At 46.1% G+C, this 27330-nt stretch overlaps 1 protein-coding gene across 3 annotated transcripts in view; it reads right to left on the reverse strand.

Annotated features, from left to right (window-relative positions):
- Positions 1 to 27330, reverse strand: part of LOC118374750 (plasma membrane calcium-transporting ATPase 3-like) — a 189391-nt gene that overhangs the window by 27543 nt on the left and 134518 nt on the right. For all 3 annotated transcript variants that reach the window (XM_052481242.1, XM_052481241.1, XM_052481243.1), the window contains 7 exons: positions 13570 to 13691; positions 13399 to 13486; positions 11559 to 11665; positions 5264 to 5455; positions 4596 to 4809; positions 3687 to 3898; positions 637 to 744 (listed from right to left, as the gene is read on the reverse strand). In XM_052481242.1, coding sequence (XP_052337202.1) covers positions 637 to 744; positions 3687 to 3898; positions 4596 to 4809; positions 5264 to 5455; positions 11559 to 11665; positions 13399 to 13486; positions 13570 to 13691 — 1043 coding nt within the window. The remainder of the gene's footprint in view (positions 1 to 636; positions 745 to 3686; positions 3899 to 4595; positions 4810 to 5263; positions 5456 to 11558; positions 11666 to 13398; positions 13487 to 13569; positions 13692 to 27330) is intronic.

Genomic DNA, 27330 nt, shown 5'->3' on the forward strand with positions numbered 1-27330 from the left:
GGCCTGTCTAATAGGCCTGTCTAATAGGCCTGTCTAAAAGGCCTGTCTAATAGGCCTGTCTAATAGGCCTGTCTAATAGGCCTGTCTAAAAAGATGTTCCTCTATCTATGACTCTACAGTGCATTTTCTATATTAGCGGGTTAGGGGTTAGGGTTAGGGCTGGGGTTAGGGGTTAGGGTTAGGGTTAGGGTTAGGGCTGGGGTTAGGGTTGGGGTTAGGGTTGGGGTTAGGGTTAGGGGTTAGGGGTTAGGGTTAGGGTTGGGGTTAGGGTTAGGGGTTAGGGTTAGGGTTGGGGTTGGGGCAAGGGTTGGGGTTGGGGTTGGGGTTGGGGTTGGGGTTAGGGTTGGGGTTAGGGTTGAGGTTAGGGCTAGGGGTTAGGGTTGGGGTTAGGGTCGGGGTTAGGATTAGGGTTGGGGTTAGGGTTGTGGTTAGGGCTAGGGGTTAGGGTTGTGGTTAGGGTTAGGGGTTAGGGTTGTGGTTAGGGTTGTGGTTAGGGCTAGGGGTTAGGGTTGTGGTTAGGGTTAGGGTTGGGTGCGGGCCCCAGATTTGGACTTTATCACATAACCTATAGTCAGGTGGTTGCGGATGGGTTATTAGCAAACAGCTGACCCGTACATCATTAACACACACACTGACCTGTCCCCAGAGTAGTTCTCCCACTCCAACAAACAGACACCAGAGCCACTGTTCCACGCTGAGAGGAGCACAGCTGAACGGCTTGCCTCCCCACTGAACGATCACCACCTGGGGAACATACCACTACATGACCAACAGGACACAGCAGTCTGTATATAGACTACATGACCAACAGAACACAGCAGTCTGTATATAGACTACATGACCAACAGGACACTGCAGTCTGTATATAGACTACATGACCAACAGGACACTGCAGTCTGTATATAGACTTTTTGTTTTCTTTTGTTCTACTGTATTAGTGACTATGTTTTGATTACTCCATGTGTAACTCTGTGTTGTTGTGTCGCACCTGCTTTGCTTCATCTTGGCCAGGTCACAGTTGTAAATGAGAACTTGTTCTCAACTGGCCTACCTGGTTAAATAAAGGTGATCTGGTCTACCTGGTTAAATAAAGGTGATCTGGCTTCCCTGGTTAAATAAAGGTGATCTGGCCTACCTGGTGAAATAAAGGTGATCTGGCCTACCTGGTTAAATAAAGGTGATCTGGCCTACCTGGTTAAATAAAGGTGATCTGGCCTACCTGGTTAAATAAAGGTGATCTGGTCTACCTATTTAAATAAAGGTGATCTGGTCTACCTGGTTAAATAAAGGTGATCTGGCCTACCTGGTTAAATAAAGGTGATCTGGTCTACCTGGTTAAATAAAGGTGATCTGGTCTACCTGGTTAAATAAAGGTGATCTGGCCTACCTGGTTAAATAAAGGTGATCTGGCCTACCTGGTTAAATAAAGGTGATCTGGTCTACCTGGTTAAATAAAGGTGATCTGGTCTACCTGGTTAAATAAAGGTGATCTGGTCTACCTGGTTAAATAAAGGTGATCTGGCCTACCTGGTTAAATAAAGGTGATCTGGCCTACCTGGTGAAATAAAACATTTTTATTTAATTCCAAAATCATGGGCATTAATATGGAGTTGGTCCCCCCTTTGCTGCTATAACAGCCTCCACTCTTCTGGGAAGGCTTTCCACTAGATGTTGGAACATTGCTGCTATAACAGCCTCCACTCTCCTGGGAAAGCTTTCCGCTAGATGTTGGAACATTGCTGCTATAACAGCCTCCACTCTTCTGGGAAGGCTTTCCACTAGATGTTGGAACATTGCTGCTGTAACAGCCTCCACTCTTCTGGGAAGGCTTTCCACTAGATGTTGGAACATTGCTGCTATAACAGCCTCCACTCTTCTGGGAAGGCTTTCCACTAGATGTTGGAACATTGCTGCTGTAACAGCCTCCACTCTTCTGGGAAGGCCTTCCACTAGATGTTGGAACAGTGCTGCTATAACAGCCTCCACTCTTCTGGGAAGGCTTTCCACTAGATGTTGGAACATTGCTGCTATAACAGCCTCCACTCTTCCGGGAAGGCTTTCCACTAGATGTTGGAACATTGCTGCTATAACAGCCTCCATTCTCTGGGAAGGCATCCATTTTACAATAACATCACCTACAGTTGGCCAGGGTACCTTCCACTTCACAATAACAGCACTTACAGTTGGCCAGGGCACCTTCCACTTCACAATAACAGCACTTACAGTTGGCCAGGGCACCTTCCACTTCACAATAACAGCACCTATAGTTGGCCAGGGTACCTTCCACTTCACAATAACAGCACCTACAGTTGGCCAGGGCACCTTCCACTTTACAATAACATCACTTACAGTTGGCCAGGGCACCTTCCACTTCACAATAACAGCACTTACAGTTGGCCAGGGCACCTTCCATTTCACAATAACAGCACTTACAGTTGGCCAGGGCACCTTCCACTTCACAATAACAGCACTTACAGTTGGCCAGGGCACCTTCCATTTCACAATAACAGCACTTACAGTTGGCCAGGGCACCTTCCATTTCACAATAACAGCACTTACAGTTGGCCAGGGCACCTTCCATTTCACAATAACATCACTTACAGTTGGCCAGGGCACCTTCCACTTCACAATAACAGCACCTACAGTTGGCCAGGGCACCTTCCACTTCACAATAACAGCACTTACAGTTGGCCAGGGCACCGTCCACTTCACAATAACATAATTTACAGTTGGCCAGGGCACCTTCCACTTCACAATAACAGCACCTACAGTTGGCCAGGGCACCTTCCACTTCACAATAACAGCACTTACAGTTGGCCAGGGCACCTTTCACTTCACAATAACAGCACTTACAGTTGGCCAGGGCACCTTCCACTTCACAATAACAGCACTTACAGTTGGCCAGGGCACCTTCCACTTCACAATAACAGCACTTACAGTTGGCCAGGGCACCTTCCACTTCACAATAACAGCACTTACAGTTGGCCAGGGCACCTTTCACTTCACAATAACATCACTTACAGTTGGCCAGGGCACCTTCCACTTCACAATAACAGCACTTACAGTTGGCCAGGGCACCTTTCACTTCACAATAACATCACCTACAGTTGGCCAGGGCACCTTCCACTTCACAATAACAGCACTTACAGTTGGCCAGGGCACCTTCCACTTCACAATAACAGCACCTACAGTTGGCCAGGGCACCTTCCACTTCACAATAACAGCACTTACAGTTGGCCAGGGCACCTTCCACTTCACAATAACAGCGCTTACAGTTGGCCAGGGCACCTTTCACTTCACAATAACATCACCTACAGTTGGCCAGGGCACCTTCCACTTCACAATAACAGCACTTACAGTTGGCCAGGGCACCTTTCACTTCACAATAACATCACCTACAGTTGGCCAGGGCACCTTCCACTTCACATTAACATCACTTACAGTTGGCCAGGGCACCTTCCACTTCACTTCACGCACGCCAGTGCATGCGTGTGTGTGTGTCCATGTGTGTGTGTGTGTCCATGTGTGTGTGTGTGTCAGTGTGTGCGTGTGTGTGTGTCCATGTGTGTCCATGTGTGTGTGTGTGTCCATGTGTCCGTGTGTGTGTGTGTGTCCATGTGTCCGTGCGTGCGTGTGTGTCCATGTGTCCGTGCGTGCGTGTGTGTCCATGCGTGCGTGTGTCCTACCTGGATAACTAAGGTTCCGAACACTATGGAACAGAAGATGGGGTTAGAGAAGATTCCGTCAAAGACGTTCCTCTCTCCATGGATCTTCCTGGCGTTGATCTCATTAAAGAGCTGCATGAGGACGAAGGTGTTGAAAATTATGGTGTAGTGTTCTGACGGAGGGGAGTGGAGCGGAGCTTTACGACCACTGTCTATGTTGAAGATACGCTCTCCTAAAGGAGAGAGGAGAGGAGAGGGAGGAGAGAGGAGGAGGAGAGTGGAGAGGGTAGAGAGGAGGAGAGTGGAGAGGGGAGAGGAGGAAAAGGAGGAGAGAGGAGAGAAGGAGAGAGGAAGGGAGAGGGTAGAGAGGAGGAGAGTGGAGAGGGGAGAGGAGGAAGAGGAGGAGAGTGGAGAGGGGAGAGAAAAGGAGGGTAGAGAGGAGGAGAGTGGAGAGGGGAGAGGAGGAAGAGGAGGAGAGAGGAGGAGAGTGGAGAGGGGAGAGGAGGAAAAGGAGGAGAGAGGAGAGAAGGAGAGAGGAAGGGAGAGGGTAGAGAGGAGGAGAGTGGAGAGGGGAGAGGAGGAAGAGGAGGAGAGTGGAGAGGGTAGAGAGGAGGAGAGTGGAGAGGGGAGAGGAGGAAGAGGAGGAGAGTGGAGAGGGTAGAGAGGAGGAAGAGGAGGAGAGAGGAGAGAAGGAGAGGAAAGGGAGGGAAGAGGAGAGATAAACTGTCAAAAAATTATTAAGTTCTTATGGAAAAGAGAACTGGAGGCAAGATAATGAATGAGGACAGGGAGGAGAATGAAAGTAATGGATAGGAAGAAATAGGAGGAGAGAAAAAGTGTGTGTGTGTGTGTGTGTGTGTGTGTGTGTGTGTGTGTGTGTGTGTGTGTGTGTGTGTGTGTGTGTGTGTGTGTGTGTGTGTGTGTGTGTACCTATAAACAGGAGACTAAAGATAATGATGAGCTGGTAGACTCCGTGACCCAGGATGTTCTTCAACATCGTCAAGGAGATGAGAGGGTTGTTGCGGCCGTAGGGTTTACGTAGCAACAGGGACTCTGTGGGTGGTTCTGTTGCTAGGGCAAGAGAGGCGAAGGTATCCATGATGAGGTTAACCCATAACATCTGGACTGCTTTCAGAGGAGAGTCCTGGGGGGGGCAAGAGGGTTGGTGGGGGGAGGAGAATGTGTGAAAAGTCACTGTTGACACCCACAATGTGTGTGTGCATTTGTGTGTGTGTGTGTGTTTGTTACCTGTGTGATGCAGGCCCCAGTGAAGGCCACTATGACAGCCACCACGTTGACAGTCAGCTGTGTGTTTGTTACCTGTGTGTGTGTGTGTGTGTGTGTGTGTGTGTGTGTGTGTGTGTGTGTGTGTGTGTGTGTGTGTGTGTGTGTGTGTGTGTGTTACCTGTGTGATGCAGGCCCCAGTGAAGGCCACTATGACAGCCACCACGTTGACAGTCAGCTGTGTGTTTGTTACCTGTGTGTGTGTGTGTGTGTGTGTGTGTGTGTGTGTGTGTGTGTGTGTGTGTGTGTGTGTGTGTGTGTGTGTGTGTGTGTGTGTGTGTGTGTGTGTGTGTGTGTGTGTGTGTGTTTGTTACCTGTGTGATGCAGGCCCCAGTGAAGGCCACTATGACAGCCACCACGTTGACAGTCAGCTGGAACTGGAGGAACTTGGAGATGCTGTCGTAGACGTTCCTCCCCCACATCACAGCCTTCACTATGCTACTGAAGTTATCGTCCGTTAATATGATGTCAGACGCCTCCTTGGCCACGTCTGTACCGGCTATACCCTGCAGAGAGAAGAGGTATGGTTTAATACTGGCTGAACCCTGCAGAGAGAAGAGGTATGGTTTAATACTGGCTGAACCCTGCAGAGAGAAGAGGTATGGTTTAATACCGGCTGAACCCTGCAGAGAGAGAAGAGGTATGGATTAATACCGGCTGAACCCTGCAGAGAGAGAAGAGGTATGGTTTAATACTGGCTGAACCCTGCAGAAAGAGAAGAGGTCTGGTTTAATACCGGCTGAACCCTGCAGAGAGAAGAGGTATGGTTTAATACTGGCTGAACCCTGCAGAGAGAGAAGAGGTCTGGTTTAATACCGGCTGAACCCTGCAGAGAGAAGAGGTATGGTTTAATACCAGCTGAACCCTGCAGAGAGAGAAGAGGTCTGGTTTAATACCGGCTGAACCCTGCAGAGAGAAGAGGTATGGTTTAATACTGGCTGAACCCTGCAGAGAGAAGAGGTATGGTTTAATACCGGCTGAACCCTGCAGAGAGAGAAGAGGTATGGTTTAATACTGGCTGAACCCTGCAGAGAGAAGAGGTATGGTTTAATACTGGCTGAACCCTGCAGAGAGAGAAGAGGTCTGGTTTAATACTGGCTGAACCCTGCAGAGAGAAGAGGTATGGTTTAATACCGGCTGAACCCTGCAGAGAGCGAAGAGGTATGGTTTAATACCGGCTGAACCCTGCAGAGAGAAGAGGTATGGTTTAATACTGGCTGACCCCTGCAGAGAGAGAGGTATGGTTTAATACTGGCTGAACCCTGCAGAGAGAGAAGAGGTATGGTTTAATACCGGCTGAACCCTGCAGAGAGAAGCGGTATGGTTTAATACCGGCTGAACCCTGCAGAGAGAGAAGAGGTATGGTTTAATACCGGCTGAACCCTGCAGAGAGAAGAGGTATGGTTTAATACCGGCTATATCCTGGAGAGGGAATTTAATTTATTTCACCTTTATTTAACCAGGTTGGCTAGTTGAGAACAAGTTCTCATTTACAACTGCGACCTGGCCAAGAATAAAGCAAAGCAGTTCGACACAAACAACAACAATAGTTACACATGGAATAAACAAACATACAATCAATAATACAGTAGAAAAATCTATATACAGTGAGGGCAAATGAGGTAGGATAAGGGAGTTAAGGCAATAAATAGGCCATGGTGGCGAAGTAATTACAATATAGCAATTAAACACTGGAATGATAGATGTGCAGAAGATGAATGTGAAAGTAGAGACCCTGGGGTGCAAAGGAGCAAGATAAATAAAAATAAATACAGTATGGCGATGAGGTAGTTGGATGGGCTATTTACAGATGAGCTATGTACAGGTGCAGTGATCTGTGAGCTGGTCTGACAGCTGGCTCTTAAAGCTAGTGAGGGAGATAAGAGTCTCCAGCTTCAGAGATTTTTGCAGTTCGTTCCAGTCATTGGCAGCAGAGAACTGGAAGGAGAGGCGGCCAAAGGAAGAATTGGCTTTGGGGATGACCAGTGAAATATACCTGCTGGAGCGCGTGCTACGGGTGGGTGCTGCTAAGGTGACCAGTGAGCTGAGATAATGCGGGGCTTTGCCTAGCAGAGACTTGTAGATGACCTGGAGCCAGTGGGTTTGGCGATGAGTATGAAACGAGGGCTATTCAACGAGAGCATACAGGTTGCAATGGTGGGTAGTATATGGGGCTTTGGTGACAAAACGCATGGCACTGTTATAGACTGTATCCGATTTGTTGAGTACAGTGTTGGAGGCTATTTTATAAATGACATCGCCAAAGTCGAGGATGATGCTGGATAGGCGGAAAGGTGCGGAAAGGTTTACTTGCATTTAAGAGCAGTTGGAAAGAGAGTTGAATGGTATTGAAGCTCATCTGGAGGTCAGTTAACACAGTGTCCAAAGAAAGGCTAGAGGTGTGCAGAATGGTGTCGTCTGCGTAGAGGTGGATCAACGAATCACCAGCAGCAAGAGCAACATCATTGATGTATACAGAGAAGATAGTCGGCCCGAGAATTGAACCCTGTGGCACCCCCATAGAGACTGCCAGAGGTCCGAACAACAGGCCCTCCAATTTGACACATTGAACTCTATCAGAGAAGTAGTTGGTGAACCAGGCGAGGCAGTCATTTGAGACACCAAGGCTGTTGAGTCTGCCAATAAGAATGTTGTGATTGAGAGTCAAAAGCCTTAGCCAGGTTGATGAATACGGCCGCACAGTAATGTCTCTTATCGATGCCGGTTATGATATCGTTTAGGACCGTGAGCGTGGCTGAGGTGCACCGATGACCAGCTCAGAAACCAGATTGCATAGAGAAGGTACGGTGAGAATCGAAATGGTCGGTGATCTGTTTTTTAACTTTGCTTTCAAAGACCTTAGAAAGGCAGGGTAGAATAGATATAGGTCTGTAGCAGTTTGGGTCTAGAGTGTCTCCCCCTTTGAAGAGGGAGATGACTGCGGCAGCTTTCCAATCTATGGGAATCTCAGAGGATACGAAAGAGAGATTGAACAGGCTAGTATTAGGGGTTGCAACAATTTCGGCAGATCATTTTGAAAAGAGATGGTCCAGATTGTCTAGCCCAGCTGATTTGAGTGGTCCAGATTTTGCAGCTCTTTCAGAACATCAGCTATCTGGCTTTGGGTGAAGGAGAAATGGGGGAGGAGTGGGCGAGTTGCTGTGGGGAGTGCAGGGCTGTTGACCGGGTTAGGGGTAGCCAGGTGGAAATCATTGCCCGCCGTAGAAAGATGCTTATTGAAATGATCAATTATTGTGGATTTATCGGTGGTGACAGTGTTTCCTAGCCCCAGTGCAGTGGTCAGCTGGGAGGAGGTGCTCTTATTCTCAATGGACTTTACAGTGTCCCAGAACTTTTTTGAGTTTGTTCTACAGGATGCAAATTTCTGTTTGAAAAAGCTAGCCTTAGCTTTCCTAACTGCCTGTGTATATTGGTCCCTAACTTCCCTGAAAAGTTGTATATCGCGGGGGCTATTCGATGCTAATGCAGAACGCCACAGGAGGACTATATCTATTCCTAGTTCTAAATTATTTCAATGGAGCACTCATATTTAAGATGGTGAGGAAGGCACTTTTAAATAATAACCAGGCATCCTCTGCTGACGGGATGAGGTCAATGTCATTCCAGGATTCCCGGGCCAGGTCGATTAGAAAGGCCTACTCGCTGATGTGTTTTAGGGAGTATTTGACAGTGATGAGGGGTGGTCTTTTGACCGCAGACACATTACGGATGCAGGCAATGAGGCAGTGATCACTGAGACCTTGTTTGAAAACAGCAGAGTTGTATTTGAAGGGCGAGTTTAGGTAGGGTGATATCTATGAGGGTGCCCATGTTTACGGATTTGGGGATGTACCTGGTAGGTTCATTGATAATTTGTGTGAGATTGAGGGCATCAACCTTAGATTGTAGGATGGCCATTAAGCATGTCCCAGTTTAGGTCACCTAGCAGCACGAGCTCAGTAGATAGATGGGGGAAATCAATTCACATATGGTGTCCAGGGCACAGCTAGGGGCAGAAGGTGGTCTATAGCAAGTGGCAACGATGAGAGACTTGTTTCTGGAAAGGTGTATTTTTAGAAGTAGAAGCTCGAATTGTTTTGGTACAGACATGGATAGTAAGACAGAACTCTGCAGGCTATCTTTGCAGTAGATTGCAACACTGCCCCCTTTGGCAGTTCTATCTTGGCGGAAAATGTTATAGTTAGGGATGGAGATTTCAGGGTTTTTGGTGGTTTTCCTAATCCAGGATTCAGACACGGCTAAGACATCCGGGTTGGCAGAGTGAGCCAAAGCAGTGAATAGAACAAACTTAGGGAGAACGCTTCTAATGTTAACATGCATGAAACCAAGGCTTTTACTGTTACAGAAGTCAACAAAAGAGAGCACCTGGGGAGTGGGAGTGGAGGTAGGCACTGCAGGGCCTGGATTAACCTCCACATCACCAGAGGAACAGAGGAGGAGTAGGATAAGGGTGCGGCTAAATGCTAGCAAGCTAGCAGTTAGCAGGCCGGGGCTAACAAGCTAGCATTTAGCAGGCCGTGGCTAGCAAGCTAGCAGTTAGCAGGCCGGGGCTAACAAGCTAGCAGTTAGCAGGCCGGGGCTGGCAAGCTAGCAGTTAGCAGGCCGGGGCTAGCAACCTAGCAGAAAGGCCTTAGAGGGATGTTGCGATGCGGGAAAGTCTGTTTTTGCCTCCTCGTGCGGTGACGTCGATAGACCAGTCGTGGAATAAATAGGGTTCCAAGTAGCAGAGGGGTCCAAGTCCAATTGGGTATAGTGTTCCAAGAAACTGGCCGGTGGATCAGCTAACAGTCCAATATGCTATAGATAGCTAGCAGGCTGTGGTTAGCTGAATGGGCCTTCAGGGGACGTCGCACCTGAGGGGCCTGTTGGAATCCTCGGGCAGATTATGTCGGTTTTCCAGTCGTGAAAGATCGGCGGGGTTCCGTGCACCGTACCGGTATGTTCTGGTTTGAAACGCGTTTTACGAACCGGCGAGAGCTTTCCGAGCTAAATGCTAGCTGATGACTGCCGGCAGTGGTTAGCTGACTGATATGGTAGCTTCAGTTGAGGGATTCCAGTTCGGAGGGAAATAGAAATACTTAAAAAAAAAAAAGAAGATCCACGCCATATTGGGTGAGGCGGGTTGCAGGAGAGTATTTTCAAGGTTTAGAAAAAATATGAAAAAGTTTGCGAAGAAAAATATATAAAAAGATATATACATCGGACGAGACAAGACAAAGACGTCTGACTGCTACATCTTGGATCTATTGTTTAATACCTTCTATATCCTGGAGAGAGAAGAGGTATTGATAGGGATAAACAGAGAGAAATATGAAGAACGAGGGAGAGACAAAACCAAAGAGAGAGAGGGTGAGAGAGACATGTATGACCATATTAGAGACACATATTGTCCTCAGATTACACAAACCCACAAAGATTTTGAAAAGAAAGTTTCGATAAACTCCCATATCTATTGGGTGAAATACCACAGTGTGCCATCACAGCAGTAAGATGTGTGACCTGTTTTGTGACCTGTTGCCACGAGAAAAGGGCAACCAGTGAAGAACAAACACCATTGTAAATACAACGCATATTTATGTTTATTTAGTTTCCCTTTTGTACTTTAACTATTTGAAACATCGTTACAACACTGTATATAGACATAATATGACATGTGTAATGTCTTTATTATTTGGGATCTTTTGTGAGTATAATATTTACTATTCAAATTGGATTGTTTATTTCACTTTTGTTTACTATATACTTCTCTTGCTTTGGCAATGTTAACAGAGAGAGAGAGAGAGAGAGAGAGAGAGACAGAGAGACAGAGAGACAGAGAGACAGAGAGACAGACAGACAGACAGACAGACAGACAGACAGACAGACAGACAGACAGACAGACAGACAGACAGACAGACAGACAGAGAGAGAGACAGACAGACAGACAGACAGACAGACAGACAGACAGACAGACAGACAGACAGACAGACAGACAGACAGACAGACAGACAGACAGACAGACAGAGAGAGAGAGAGAGAGAGAGAGAGAGAGAGAGAGAGAGAGAGAGAGAGAGAGAGAGAGAGACAGACAGACAGACAGACAGACAGACAGACAGACAGACAGACAGACAGACAGACAGACAGACAGAGATAGAGAGAGAGTTTAAGAGCTTAAGTACAGGTGAGGTCAAATATATTGGCCTCTTTGCACAAGTCACTATTTCTTCTAAAATTGAAAGAACTTCACAAGTATATCTGTTTGATTTACAACTGGACAGAACCCCAGAACATTTATCAACACTGACAGTTTTCATTTCAAGTCAAAAATGGTCTGGACTAAATTATTCAAAATTCAAATGACTTTGGTTGGAGGCAAGATAACTTGTTCACTGTGTAATGAATCTAATCTGTAGTAAATTGTTGGTGCCAACAGGGTGAAAACAGCCATTCAACCAGTTTTAAAAAGAGCAAACAGATCATTCTGCTCCATTGCACATTGCAAAGTGCCAATAGATGTGACCGCATCTTTAATACAAGCTAGTGTTTTCCATTCATAATATTACAGTGTCTCAGCAGTGACAACCCATAATACTTTGAGCAGGGCGTTACCATGGCAAAGCCCACGTCGGCCTTCTTCAGTGCCGGCCCGTCGTTTGTCCCGTCTCCGGTTACCGCGACAACCTGCCTCAGCTCCAACACAGTGCTGTCCATGATGCCTGAACACACATTGATATACAGTAATGATCTGTTTGTTGGTAAACATGTTGGACAAGATGGACAACAAAATTATCCCTTAGATTTTTAAAAAATCTAACTTTATTACAACAAATTATAATGTTTTTAGAATAAATTAGTAATGTCAAATACTGTCATCACATAACTATATATTCCACTCCACATTTAATTCTAAATGCCTTCTGCTTGCAAATCATTATTTCTACAGTTTAAACAATTATGATTAACCTGACTTCCAACAATGCCTGAATTGCTTCACCTTGTTTTTCTGGTTGGCTGGCAACTTTCACCATCCAATTATATCACATCTACAGGAGTGTAAGTTTCACCATCCAATTATATCACATCTACAGGAGTGTAAGTTTCACCATCCAATTATATCACATCTACAGGAGTGTACGTTTCACCATGGCGACCACAGACCGTGGCGATACGTTGACACATGAGAATTACTAGAATATGGCAAATATTTAGTCAATTACTGCATTCTATCAATGCTGACTTTCACAGGCTACCTGAGACATGAAACAGGGAGGTGTGAGCACACAGGCTGTAAGCAATGTATTAATACACAATTTGTCTAAATGGGTAACGAAAACACTTCAACCACAACATTTATAAAAATAATTGGTGTGAGGAAATTATGTCCACCAGTGTTTATTGACACCAGATAATTACATGGAAACACCCCCTAGTAGACTATTGATACCAGATAATTACATGGAAACACCCCCTAGTAGACTATTGATACCAGATAATTACATGGAAACACCCCCTAGTAGACTATTGATACCAGATAATTACATGGAAACACCCCCTAGTAGACTATTGATACCAGATAATTACATGGAAACACCCCCTAGTAGACTATTGACACTTGATATTGATATTGTCGACAAGGACACAGGACAAGTTAATGGAAAAAGTGATACTGTCTAACACCGTAGTCCATTTTGTCTCTCAACCTATGCATCTCCCGTATCAATGGTAATTTGTAGGCTAGGGTTTAACAACCTCATGATGGGTTAAAGGGCCAATTTGATCCTCACGTAAGGGCCCAACCTCATGGTTGGTAGAGCATGGCGCTTGTAACGCCAGGGTAGTGGGTTCGATTCCCGGGACCACCCATACGTAGAATGTATGCACACATGACTGTAAGTCGCTTTGGATAAAAGCGTCAGCTAAATGGCATATATTATTATATATATTATATATTATGGGGTAAAGGGCCAATTTGATCCTCACGTAAGGGCCCAACCTCATGATGGGGTAAAGGGCCAATTTGATCCTCACGTAAGGGCCCAACCTCATGATGGGTTAAAGGGCCAATTTGATCCTCACGTAAGGGCCCAACCTCATGATGGGTTAAAGGGCCAATTTGATCCTCACGTAAGGGCCCAACCTCATGATGGGTTAAAGGGCCAATTTGATCCTCACGTAAGGGCCCAACCTCATGATGGGGTAAAGGGCCAATTTGATCCTCACGTAAGGGCCCAACCTATGGATGTTACACTGAGTGAATGGAATATGAATGGCAGTCATCCAATATGCCGGAATAGAAATAAGGCCATGCTAACTAAAAGCAAATGGTCCTTCCTCGTCTTGAATGGCACTGGTGTGTGTGTGTGTGTGTGTGTGTGTGTGTGTGTGTGTGTGTGTGTGTGTGTGTGTGTGTGTGTGTGTGTGTGTGTGTGTGTGTGTGTGTGTGACTCACCTTTGACTAGTGTATGTTTGTCGGTGGGGGAGGAGCGAGCGAGGACTCGTAGTTTAGGCCAGACCTTGTCGATCCGCTCCTGCTCGACCTGTCAATCATACACACAGGGGGAGGAGTTAGCACACAGAGACATGCACACACACACAGACCTGCCCATAACCACATACACACCTCTCCTTTCTCGTTCCTAATTCGCCGGTTGAACTCCTTGCCGTCGATACACAGGAAGTCTTCTCCAGGATGGATGATGCCACATTTAGCTGCTATGGCCCTGGCTGTGTTGATGTTGTCTCCTGGTGGTTATAACATGGTTATAACATTTAGCTGCTATGGCCCTGGCTGTGTTGATGTTGTCTCCTGGTGGTTATAACATGGTTATAACATTTAGCTGCTATGGCCCTGGCTGTGTTGATGTTGTCTCCTGGTGGTTTACTATTGCACATTGCAACAACAATCATCATTTAACCTGTCTCATGGCCCCAGCTGGCTGTGTTGATTCATGGTCATAACATTTCCCTGGCTGTGTTGATGTTGTTCCTGGTGGTTATAACATTTAGCGGCTATGGCCCTGGCTGTGTTGATGTTGTCTCCTGGTGGTTATAACATGGTTATAACATTTAGCTGCTGTGGCCCTGGCTGTGTTGATGTTGTCTCCTGGTGGTTATAACATGGTTATAACATTTAGCTGCTATGGCCCTGGCTGTGTTGATGTTGTCTCCTGGTGGTTATAACATTTAGCGTTATAACATTTAGCTGCTATGGCCATGGCTGTGTTGATGTTGTCTCCTGGTGGTTATAACATGGTTATAACATTTAGCGGCTATGGCCCTGGCTGTGTTAATGTTGTCTCCTGGTGTTTATAACATTTAGCTGCTTTGGCCCTGGCTGTGTTAATGTTGTCTCCTGGTGGTTATAACATGGTTATAACATTTAGCGGCTATGGCCCTGGCTGTGTTGATGTTGTCTCCTGGTGGTTATAACATTTAGCGGCTATGGCCCTGGCTGTGTTGATGTTGTCTCCTGGTGGTTATAACATTTAGCTGCTATGGCCCTGGCTGTGTTGATGTTGTCTCCTGGTGGTTATAACATTTAGCAGCTATGGCCCTGGCTGTGTTGATGTTGTCTCCTGGTGGTTATAACATGGTTATAACATTTAGCAGCTATGGCCCTGGCTGTGTTGATGTTGTCTCCTGGTGGTTATAACATTTAGCAGCTATGGCCCTGGCTGTGTTGATGTTGTCTCCTGGTGGTTATAACATGGTTATAACATTTAGCTGCTATGGCCCTGGCTGTGTTGATGTTGTCTCCTGGTGGTTATAACATTTAGCGGCTATGGCCCTGGCTGTGTTGATGTTGTCTCCTGGTGGTTATAACATGGTTATAACATTTAGCTGCTATGGCCCTGGCTGTGTTGATGTTGTCTCCTGGTGGTTATAACATTTAGCGGCTATGGCCCTGGCTGTGTTGATGTTGTCTCCTGGTGGTTATAACATTTAGCTGCTTTGGCCCTGGCTGTGTTGATGTTGTCTCCTGGTGGTTATAACATGGTTATAACATTTAGCGGCTATGGCCCTGGCTGTGTTGATGTTGTCTCCTGGTGGTTATAACATGGTCATAACATTTAGCTGCTGTGGCCCTGGCTGTGTTGATGTTGTCTCCTGGTGGTTATAACATGGTTATAACATTTAGCGGCTATGGCCCTGGCTGTGTTGATGTTGTCTCCTGGTGGTTATAACATTTAGCTGCTATGGCCCTGGCTGTGTTGATGTTGTCTCCTGGTGGTTATAACATGGTTATAACATTTAGCTGCTATGGCCCTGGCTGTGTTGATGTTGTCTCCTGGTGGTTATAACATGGTTATAACATTTAGCTGCTATGGCCCTGGCTGTGTTGATGTTGTCTCCTGGTGGTTATAACATGTTTATAACATTTAGCTGCTGTGGCCCTGGCTGTGTTGATGTTGTCTCGTGGTGGTTATAACATTTAGCTGCTGTGGCCCTGGCTGTGGTGATGTTGTCTCGTGGTGGTTATAACATGGTTATAACATTTAGCAGCTATGGCCCTGGCTGTGTTGATGTTGTCTCCTGGTGGTTATAACATGGTTATAACATTTAGCGGCTATGGCCCTGGCTGTGTTGATTTTGTCTCCTGGTGGTTATAACATTTAGCTGCTATGGCCCTGGCTGTGTTGATGTTGTCTCCTGGTGGTTATAACATGGTTATAACATTTAGCTGCTATGGTCCTGGCTGTGTTGATGTTGTCTCCTGGTGGTTATAACATTTAGCTGCTATGGCCCTGGCTGTGTTGATGTTGTCTCCTGGTGGTTATAACATGGTTATAACATTTAGCGGCTATGGCCCTGGCTGTGTTGATGTTGTCTCTTGGTGGTTAGAACATTTAGCTGCTATGGTCCTGGCTGTGTTGATGTTGTCTCTTGGTGGTTATAACATTTAGCTGCTATGGCCCTGGCTGTGTTGATGTTGTCTCCTGGTGGTTATAACATGGTTATAACATTTAGCGGCTATGGCCCTGGCTGTGTTGATGTTGTCTCCTGGTGGTTATAACATGATTATAACATTTAGCTGCTATGGCCCTGGCTGTGTTGATGTTGTCTCCTGGTGGTTATAACATTTAGCTGCTATGGCCCTGGCTGTGTTGATGTTGTCTCGTGGTGGTTATAACATGGTTATAACATTTAGCTGCTATGGCCCTGGCTGTGTTGATGTTGTCTCCTGGTGGTTATAACATTTAGCTGCTGTGGCCCTGGCTGTGTTGATGTTGTCTCCTGGTGGTTATAACATGGTTATAACATTTAGCGTGCTATGGCCCTGGCTGTGTTGATGTTGTCTCCTGGTGGTTATAACATGGTTATAACATTTAGCGGCTATGGCCCTGGCTGTGTTGATGTTGTCTCCTGGTGGTTATAACATTTAGCTGCTGTGGCTCTGGCTGTGTTGATGTGGTCTCCTGGTGGTCATAACATTTAGCTGCTATGGCCCTGGCTGTGTTGATGTTGTCTCCTGGTGGTTATAACATTTAGCGGCTATGGCCCTGGCTGTGTTGATGTTGTCTCCTGGTGGTTATAACATTTAGCGGCTATGGCCCTGGCTGTGTTGATGTTGTCTCCTGGTGGTTATAACATTTAGCTGCTATGGCCCTGGCTGTGTTGATGTTGTCTCCTGGTGGTTATAACATGGTTATAACATTTAGCTGCTATGGCCCTGGCTGTGTTGATGTTGTCTCCTGGTGGTTATAACATTTAGCTGCTATGGCCCTGGCTGTGTTGATGTTGTCTCCTGGTGGTTATAACATGGTTATAACATTTAGCGGCTATGGCCCTGGCTGTGTTGATGTTGTCTCCTGGTGGTTATAACATGGTCATAACATTTAGCTGCTATGGCCTTGGCTGTGTTGATGTGGTCTCCTGGTGGTTATAACATTTAGCTGCTATGGCCCTGGCTGTGTTGATGTTGTCTCCTGGTGGTTATAACATTTAGCTGCTGTGGCCCTGGCTGTGTTGATGTTGTCTCCTGGTGGTTATAACATGGTCATAACATTTAGCGGCTATGGCCCTGGCTGTGTTGATGTTGTCTCCTGGTGGTTATAACATTTAGCTGCTATGGCCCTGGCTGTGTTGATGTTGTCTCCTGGTGGTTATAACATTTAGCTGCTGTGGCCCTGGCTGTGTTGATGTTGTCTCCTGGTGGTTATAACATGGTCATAACATTTAGATGCTATGGCCCTGGCTGTGTTGATGTTGTCTCCTGGTGGTTATAACATGGTTATAACATTTAGCTGCTATGGCCCTGGCTGTGTTGATGTTGTCTCCTGGTGGTTATAACATTTAGCTGCTGTGGCCCTGGCTCTGTTGATGTTGTCTCCTGGTGGTTATAACATGGTTATAACATTTAGCTGCTATGGCCCTGGCTGTGTTGATGTTGTCTCCTGGTGGTTATAACATTTAGCTGCTATGGCCCTGGCTGTGTTGATGTTGTCTCCTGGTGGTTATAACATGGTTATAACATTTAGCAGCTATGGCTCTGGCTGTGTTGATGTTGTCTCCTGGTGGTTATAACATTTAGCTGCTTTGGCCCTGGCTGTGTTGATGTTGTCTCCTGGTGGTTATAACATTTAGCTGCTTTGGCCCTGGCTGTGTTGATGTTGCCTCCTGGTGGTTATAACATGGTTATAACATTTAGCGGCTATGGCCCTGGCTGTGTTGATGTTGTCTCCTGGTGGTTATAACATTTAGCTGCTATGGCCCTGGCTGTGTTGGTGTTGTCTCCTGGTGGTTATAACATGGTTATAACATTTAGCGGCTATGGCCCTGGCTGTGTTGATGTTGTCTCCTGGTGGTTATAACATTTAGCTGCTATGGCCCTGGCTGTGTTGATGTTGTCTCCTGGTGGTTATAACATTTAGCTGCTTTGGCCCTGGCTGTGTTGATGTTGTCTCCTGGTGGTTATAACATGGTTATAACATTTAGCGGCTATGGCCCTGGCTGTGTTGATGTTGTCTCCTGGTGGTTATAACATTTAGCTGCTATGGCCCTGGCTGTGTTGATGTTGTCTCCTGGTGGTTATAACATTTAGCTGCTATGGCCCTGGCTGTGTTGATGTTGTCTCCTGGTGGTTATAACATGGTTATAACATTTAGCGGCTATGGCCCTGGCTGTGTTGATGTTGTCTCCTGGTGGTTATAACATTTAGCTGCTATGGCCCTGGCTGTGTTGATGTTGTCTCCTGGTGGTTATAACATGGTTAGAACATTTAGCGGCTATGGCCCTGGCTGTGTTGATGTTGTCTCCTGGTGGTTATAACATGGTTATAACATTTAGCGGCTATGGCCCTGGCTGTGTTGATGTTGTCTCCTGGTGGTTATAACATTTAGCTGCTATGGCCCTGGCTGTGTTGATGTGGTCTCCTGGTGGTTATAACATTTAGCTGCTGTGGCCCTGGCTGTGTTGATGTTGTCTCCTGGTGGTTATAACATGGTCATAACATTTAGCTGCTGTGGCCCTGGCTGTGTTGATGTTGTCTCCTGGTGGTTATAACATGGTTATAACATTTAGCGGCTATGGCCCTGGCTGTGTTGATGTTGTCTCCTGGTGGTTATAACATTTAGCTGCTGTGGCCCTGGCTGTGTTGATGTTGTCTCCTGGTGGTTATAACATGGTTATAACATTTAGCGGCTATGGCCCTGGCTATGTTGATGTTGTCTCCTGGTGGTTATAACATTTAGCTGCTATGGCCCTGGCTGTGTTGATGTTGTCTCCTGGTGGTTATAACATTTAGCTGCTATGGCCCTGGCTGTGTTGATGTTGTCTCCTGGTGGTTATAACATGGTTATAACATTTAGCGGCTATGGCCCAGGCTGTGTTGATGTTGTCTCCTGGTGGTTATAAAATTTAGCTGCTATGGCCCTGGCTGTGTTGATGTTGTCTCCTGGTGGTTATAACATGGTTATAACATTTAGCGGCTATGGCCCTGGCTGTGTTGATGTTGTCTCTTGGTGGTCATAACATTTAGCTGCTATGGCCCTGGCTGTGTTGATGTTGTCTCCTGGTGGTTATAACGTGGTTATAACATTTAGCTGCTATGGCCCTGGCTGTGTTGATGTTGTCTCCTGGTGGTTATAACATGTTTATAACATTTAGCGGCTATGGCCCTGGCTGTGTTGATGTTGTCTCCTGGTGGTTATAACATTTAGCGGCTATGGCCCTGGCTGTGTTGATGTTGTCTCCTGGTGGTTATAACATGGTTATAACATTTAGCGGCTATGGCCCTGGCTGTGTTGATGTTGTCTCCTGGTGGTTATAACATTTAGCTGCTATGGCCCTGGCTGTGTTGATGTTGTCTCCTGGTGGTTATAACATTTAGCTGCTATGGCCCTGGCTGTATTGATGTTGTCTCCTGGTGGTTATAACATGGTTATAACATTTAGCGGCTATGGCCCTGGCTGTGATGATGTTGTCTCCTGGTGGTTATAACATTTAGCTGCTATGGCCCTGGCTGTGTTGATGTGGTCTCATGGTGGTTATAACATTTAGCTGCTGTGGCTCTGGCTGTGTTGATGTTGTCTCCTGGTGGTTATAACATGGTCATAACATTTAGCTGCTATGGCCCTGGCTGTGTTGATGTTGTCTCCTGGTGGTTATAACATGGTTATAACATTTAGCTGCTATGGCCCTGGCTGTGTTGATGTTGTCTCCTGATGGTTATAACATGGTTATAACATTTAGCGGCTATGGCCCTGGCTATGTTGATGTTGTCTCCTGGTGGTTATAACATTTAGCTGCTGTGGCCCTGGCTGTGGTGATGTTGTCTCGTGGTGGTTATAACATGGTCATAACATTTAGCAGCTATGGCCCTGGCTGTGTTGATGTTGTCTCCTGGTGGTTATAACATGGTTATAACATTTAGCTGCTCTGGCCCTGGCTGTGTTGATGTTGTCTCCTGGTGGTTATAACATGGTTATAACATTTAGCTGCTATGGCCCTGGCTGTGTTGATGTTGTCTCCTGGTGGTTATAACATGGTTATAACATTTAGCGGCTATGGCCCTGGCTGTGTTGATGTTGTCTCCTGGTGGTTATAACATGATTATAACATTTAGCTGCTATGGCCCTGGCTGTGTTGATGTTGTCTGCTGGTGGTTATAACATTTAGCTGCTGTGGCCCTGGCTGTGTTGATGTTGTCTCCTGGTGGTTATAACATGGTTATAACATTTAGCTGCTATGGCCATGGCTGTGTTGATGTTGTCTCCTGGTGGTTATAACATGGTTATAACATTTAGCTGCTATGGCCATGACTGTGTTGATGTTGTCTCCTGGTGGTTATAACATGGTTATAACATTTAGCGGCTATGGCCCTGGCTGTGTTGATGTTGTCTCCTGGTGGTTATAACATTTAGCTGCTATGGCCCTGGCTGTGTTGATGTTGTCTCCTGGTGTTTATAACATTTAGCTGCTTTGGCCCTGGCTGTGTTAATGTTGTCTCCTGGTGGTTATAACATGGTTATAACATTTAGCGGCTATGGCCCTGGCTGTGTTGATGTTGTCTCCTGGTGGTTATAACATTTAGCTGCTATGGCCCTGGCTGTGTTGATGTTGTCTCCTGGTGGTTATAACATGGTTATAACATTTAGCGGCTATGGCCCTGGCTGTGTTGATGTTGTCTCTTGGTGGTTATAACATTTAGCTGCTATGGTCCTGGCTGTGTTGATGTTGTCTCCTGGTGGTTATAACATTTAGCTGCTATGGCCCTGGCTGTGTTGATGTTGTCTCCTGGTGGTTATAACATGGTTATAACATTTAGCGGCTATGGCCCTGGCTGTGTTGATGTTGTCTCCTGGTGGTTATAACATGGTCATAACATTTAGCTGCTGTGGCCCTGGCTGTGTTGATGTTGTCTCCTGGTGGTTATAACATGGTTATAACATTTAGCTGCTATGGCCCTGGCTGTGTTGATGTTGTCTCCTGGTGGTTATAACATGGTTATAACATTTAGCTGGCTATGGCCCTGGCTGTGTTGATGTTGTCTCCTGGTGGTCATAACATTTAGCTGCTATGGCCCTGGCTGTGTTGATGTTGTCTCTTGGTGGTCATAACATTTAGCTGCTATGGCCCTGGCTGTGTTGATGTGATCTCCTGGTGGTCATAACATTTAGCTGCTATGGCCCTGGCTGTGTTGATGTTGTCTCTTGGTGGTCATAACATTTAGCTGCTATGGCCCTGGCTGTGTTGATGCTGTCTCCTGGTGGTTATAACATTTAGCTGCTATGGCCCTGGCTGTGTTGATGTTGTCTCTTGGTGGTCATAACATTTAGCGGCTATGGCCCTGGCTGTGTTGATGTTGTCTCCTGGTGGTTATAACATGGTTATAACATTTAGCTGCTATGGCCCTGGCTGTGTTGATGTTGTCTCCTGGTGGTTATAACATGGTCATAACATTTAGCTGCTATGGCCCTGGCTGTGTTGATGTTGTCTCCTGGTGGTTATAACATGGTTATAATATTTAGCGGCTATGGCCCTGGCTGTGTTGATGTTGTCTCCTGGGGGTTATAACATGGTTATAATATTTAGCGGCTATGGCCCTGGCTGTGTTGATGTTGTCTCTTGGTGGTTATAACATTTAGCTGCTATGGCCCTGGCTGTGTTGATGCTGTCTCCTGGTGGTTATAACATTTAGCTGCTGTGGCCCTGGCTGTGTTGATGTTGTCTCCTGGTGGTTATAACATGGTTATAACATTTAGCTGCTATGGCCCTGGCTGTGTTGATGTTGTCTCCTGGTGGTTATAACATTTAGCTGCTATGGCCCTGGCTGTGTTGATGTTGTCTCCTGGTGGTTATAACATGGTTATAACATTTAGCTGCTATGGCCCTGGCTGTGTTGATGTTGTCTCCTGGTGGTTATAACATTTAGCTGCTATGGCCCTGGCTGTGTTGATGTTGTCTCCTGGTGGTTATAACATGGTTATAACATTTAGCTGCTGTGGCCCTGGCTGTGGTGATGTTGTCTCGTGGTGGTTATAACATGGTTATAACATTTAGCAGCTATGGCCCTGGCTGTGTTGATGTTGTCTCCTGGTGGTTATAACATGGTTATAACATTTAGCTGCTATGGCCCTGGCTGTGTTGATGTTGTCTCCTGGTGGTTATAACATGGTTATAACATTTAGCGGCTATGGCCCTGGCTGTGTTGATGTTGTCTCCTGGTGGTTATAACATTTAGCTGCTATGGCCCTGGCTGTGTTGATGTTGTCTCCTGGTGGTTATAACATGGTTATAACATTTAGCGGCTATGGCCCTGGCTGTGTTGATGTTGTCTCCTGGTGGTTATAACATGATTATAACATTTAGCTGCTATGGCCCTGGCTGTGTTGATGTTGTCTCCTGGTGGTTATAACATTTAGCTGCTATGGCCCTGGCTGTGTTGATGTTGTCTCCTGGTGGTTATAACATTTAGCTGCTATGGCCCTGGCTGTGTTGATGTTGTCTCCTGGTGGTTATAACATGGTTATAACATTTAGCTGCTGTGGCCCTGGCTGTGTTGATGTTGTCTCCTGGTGGTTATAACATGGTTATAACATTTAGCTGCTATGGCCCTGGCTGTGTTGATGTTGTCTCCTGGTGGTTATAACATGGTTATAACATTTAGCGGCTATGGCCCTGGCTGTGTTGATGTTGTCTCCTGGTGGTTATAACATGGTTATAACATTTAGCGGCTATGGCCCTGGCTGTGTTGATGTTGTCTCCTGGTGGTTATAACATTTAGCTGCTATGGCCCTGGCTGTGTTGATGTTGTCTCCTGGTGGTTATAACATGGTTATAACATTTAGCGGCTATGGCCCTGGCTGTGTTGATGTTGTCTCCTGGTGGTTATAACATTTAGCTGCTATGGCCCTGGCTGTGTTGATGTTGTCTCCTGGTGGTTATAACATTTAGCTGCTGTGGCCCTGGCTGTGTTGATGTTGTCTCCTGGTGGTTATAACATGGTCATAACATTTAGCTGCTATGGCCCTGGCTGTGTTGATGTTGTCTCCTGGTGGTTATAACATGGTTATAACATTTAGCTGCTATGGCCCTGGCTGTGTTGATGTTGTCTCCTGGTGGTTATAACATTTAGCTGCTATGGCCCTGGCTGTGTTGATGTTGTCTCCTGGTGGTTATAACATGGTTATAACATTTAGCGGCTATGGCCCTGGCTGTGTTGATGTTGTCTCTGGTGGTCATAACATTTAGCTGCTATGGCCCTGGCTGTGTTGATGTTGTCTCCTGGTGGTTATAACATTTAGCTGCTATGGACCTGGCTGTGTTGATGTTGTCTCCTGGTGGTTATAACATTTTAGCTGCTATGGCCCTGGCTGTGTTGATGTTGTCTCTTGGTGGTTATAACATTTAGCTGCTATGGCCCTGGCTGTGTTGATGTTGTCTCCTGGTGGTTATAACATGGTCATAACATTTAGCTGCTATGGCCCTGGCTGTGTTGATGTTGTCTCCTGGTGGTTATAACATGGTTATAATATTTAGCGGCTATGGCCCTGGCTGTGTTGATGTTGTCTCCTGGGGGTTATAACATGGTTATAATATTTAGCGGCTATGGCCCTGGCTGTGTTGATGTTGTCTCTTGGTGGTTATAACATTTAGCTGCTATGGCCCTGGCTGTGTTGATGTTGTCTCCTGGTGGTTATAACATTTAGCTGCTGTGGCCCTGGCTGTGTTGATGTTGTCTCCTGGTGGTTATAACATGGTTATAACATTTAGCTGCTATGGCCCTGGCTGTGTTGATGTTGTCTCCTGGTGGTTATAACATTTAGCTGCTATGGCCCTGGCTGTGTTGATGTTGTCTCCTGGTGGTTATAACATGGTTATAACATTTAGCTGCTATGGCCCTGGCTGTGTTGATGTTGTCTCCTGGTGGTTATAACATTTAGCTGCTATGGCCCTGGCTGTGTTGATGTTGTCTCCTGGTGGTTATAACATGGTTATAACATTTAGCTGCTGTGGCCCTGGCTGTGGTGATGTTGTCTCGTGGTGGTTATAACATGGTTATAACATTTAGCTGCTATGGCCCTGGCTGTGTTGATGTTGTCTCCTGGTGGTTATAACATTTAGCTGCTATGGCCCTGGCTGTGTTGATGTTGTCTCCTGGTGGTTATAACATGGTTATAACATTTAGCTGCTATGGCCCTGGCTGTGTTGATGTTGTCTCCTGGTGGTTATAACATTTAGCTGCTATGGCCCTGGCTGTGTTGATGTTGTCTCCTGGTGGTTATAACATGGTTATAACATTTAGCTGCTGTGGCCCTGGCTGTGGTGATGTTGTCTCGTGGTGGTTATAACATGGTTATAACATTTAGCAGCTATGGCCCTGGCTGTGTTGATGTTGTCTCCTGGTGGTTATAACATGGTTATAACATTTAGCTGCTATGGCCCTGGCTGTGTTGATGTTGTCTCCTGGTGGTTATAACATGGTTATAACATTTAGCTGCTATGGCCCTGGCTGTGTTGATGTTGTCTCCTGGTGGTTATAACATTTAGCTGCTATGGCCCTGGCTGTGTTGATGTTGTCTCCTGGTGGTTATAACATGGTTATAACATTTAGCTGCTATGGCCCTGGCTGTGTTGATGTTGTCTCCTGGTGGTTATAACATGGTTATAACATTTAGCTGCTATGGCCCTGGCTGTGTTGATGTTGTCTCCTGGTGGTTATAACATTTAGCTGCTATGGCCCTGGCTGTGTTGATGTTGTCTCCTGGTGGTTATAACATTTAGCTGCTATGGCCCTGGCTGTGTTGATGTTGTCTCGTGGTGGTTATAACATGGTTATAACATTTAGCAGCTATGGCCCTGGCTGTGTTGATGTTGTCTCCTGGTGGTTATAACATGGTTATAACATTTAGCTGCTATGGCCCTGGCTGTGTTGATGTTGTCTCCTGGTGGTTATAACATGGTTATAACATTTAGCGGCTATGGCCCTGGCTGTGTTGATGTTGTCTCCTGGTGGTTATAACATTTAGCTGCTATGGCCCTGGCTGTGTTGATGTTGTCTCCTGGTGGTTATAACATGGTTATAACATTTAGCTGCTATGGCCCTGGCTGTGTTGATGTTGTCTCCTGGTGGTTATAACATTTAGCTGCTATGGCCCTGGCTGTGTTGATGTTGTCTCCTGGTGGTTATAACATTTAGCTGCTATGGCCCTGGCTGTGTTGATGTTGTCTCCTGGTGGTTATAACATGGTTATAACATTTAGCTGCTATGGCCCTGGCTGTGTTGATGTTGTCTCCTGGTGGTTATAACATGGTTATAACATTTAGCTGCTATGGCCCTGGCTGTGTTGATGTTGTGTCTCCTGGTGGTTATAACATTTAGCTGCTGTGGCCCTGGCTGTGTTGATGTTGTCTCCTGGTGGTTATAACATGGTTATAACATTTAGCTGCTATGGCCCTGGCTGTGTTGATGTTGTCTCCTGGTGGTTATAACATGGTTATAACATTTAGCGGCTATGGCCCTGGCTGTGTTGATGTTGTCTCCTGGTGGTTATAACATTTAGCTGCTTTGGCCCTGGCTGTGTTGATGTTGTCTCCTGGTGGTTATAACATGGTTATAACATTTAGCTGCTATGGCCCTGGCTGTGTTGATGTTGTCTCCTGGTGGTTATAACATTTAGCTGCTATGGCCCTGGCTGTGTTGATGTTGTCTCCTGGTGGTTATAACATGGTTATAACATTTAGCGGCTATGGCCCTGGCTGTGTTGATGTTGTCTCCTGGTGGTTATAACATGGTTATAACATTTAGCTGCTATGGCCCTGGCTGTGTTGATGTTGTCTCCTGGTGGTTATAACATGGTTATAACATTTAGCTGGCTATGGCCCTGGCTGTGTTGATGTTGTCTCCTGGTGGTTATAACATTTAGCTGCTATGGCCCTGGCTGTGTTGATGTTGTCTCCTGGTGGTTATAACATTTAGCTGCTTTGGCCCTGGCTGTGTTGATGTTGTCTCCTGGTGGTTATAACATGGTTATAACATTTAGCGGCTATGGCCCTGGCTGTGTTGATGTTGTCTCCTGGTGGTTATAACATTTAGCTGCTATGGCCCTGGCTGTGTTGATGTTGTCTCCTGGTGGTTATAACATTTAGCTGCTATGGCCCTGGCTGTGTTGATGTTGTCTCCTGGTGGTTATAACATGGTTATAACATTTAGCAGCTATGGCCCAGGCTGTGTTGATGTTGTCTCCTGGTGGTTATCACATTTAGCTGCTATGGCCCTGGCTGTGGTGATGTTGTCTCCTGGTGGTTATAACATGGTTATAACATTTAGCTGCTATGGCTCTGGCTGTGTTGATGTTGTCTCCTGGTGGTTATAACATGGTTATAACATTTAGCGGCTATGGCCCTGGCTGTGTTGATGTTGTCTCCTGGTGGTTATAACATTTAGCTGCTATGGCCCTGGCTGTGTTGATGTGGTCTCCTGGTGGTTATAACATTTAGCTGCTGTGGCCCTGGCTGTGTTGATGTTGTCTCCTGGTGGTTATAACATGGTCATAACATTTAGCTGCTGTGGCCCTGGCTGTGTTGATGTTGTCTCCTGGTGGTTATAACATTTAGCTGCTGTGGCCCTGGCTGTGTTGATGTTTTCTCCTGGTGGTTATAACATGGTTATAACATTTAGCGGCTATGGCCCTGGCTGTGTTGATGTTGTCTCCTGGTGGTTATAACATTTAGCTGCTGTGGCCCTGGCTGTGTTGATGTTGTCTCCTGGTGGTTATAACATGGTTATAACATTTAGCGGCTATGGCCCAGGCTGTGTTGATGTTGTCTCCTGGTGGTTATAAAATTTAGCTGCTATGGCCCTGGCTGTGTTGATGTTGTCTCCTGGTGGTCATAACATTTAGCTGCTATGGCCCTGGCTGTGTTGATGTTGTCTCCTGGTGGTTATAACATTTAGCTGCTATGGCCCTGGCTGTGTTGATGTTGTCTCCTGGTGGTTATAACATGGTTATAACATTTAGCGGCTATGGCCCTGGCTGTGTTGATGTTGTCTCCTGGTGGTTATAACATTTAGCGGCTATGTCCCTGGCTGTGTTGATGTTGTCTCCTGGTGGTTATAACATTTATAACTTCTATGGCCCTGGCTGTGTTGATGTTGTCTCCTGGTGGTTATAACATGGTTATAACATTTAGCGGCTATGGCCCTGGCTGTGTTGATGTTGTCTCCTGGTGGTTATAACATTTAGCTGCTATGGCCCTGGCTGTGTTGATGTTGTCTCCTGGTGGTTATAACATGGTTATAACATTTAGCGGCTATGACCCTGGCTGTGTTGATGTTGTCTCCTGGTGGTTATAACATTTAGCTGCTATGGCCCTGGCTGTGTTGATGTTGTCTCCTGGTGGTTATAACATTTAGCTGCTGTGGCCCTGGCTGTGTTGA

This window comes from Oncorhynchus keta, chromosome 27 (assembly GCF_023373465.1).
Source record: "Oncorhynchus keta strain PuntledgeMale-10-30-2019 chromosome 27, Oket_V2, whole genome shotgun sequence".
Lineage (NCBI taxonomy): Eukaryota > Metazoa > Chordata > Actinopteri > Salmoniformes > Salmonidae > Oncorhynchus > Oncorhynchus keta.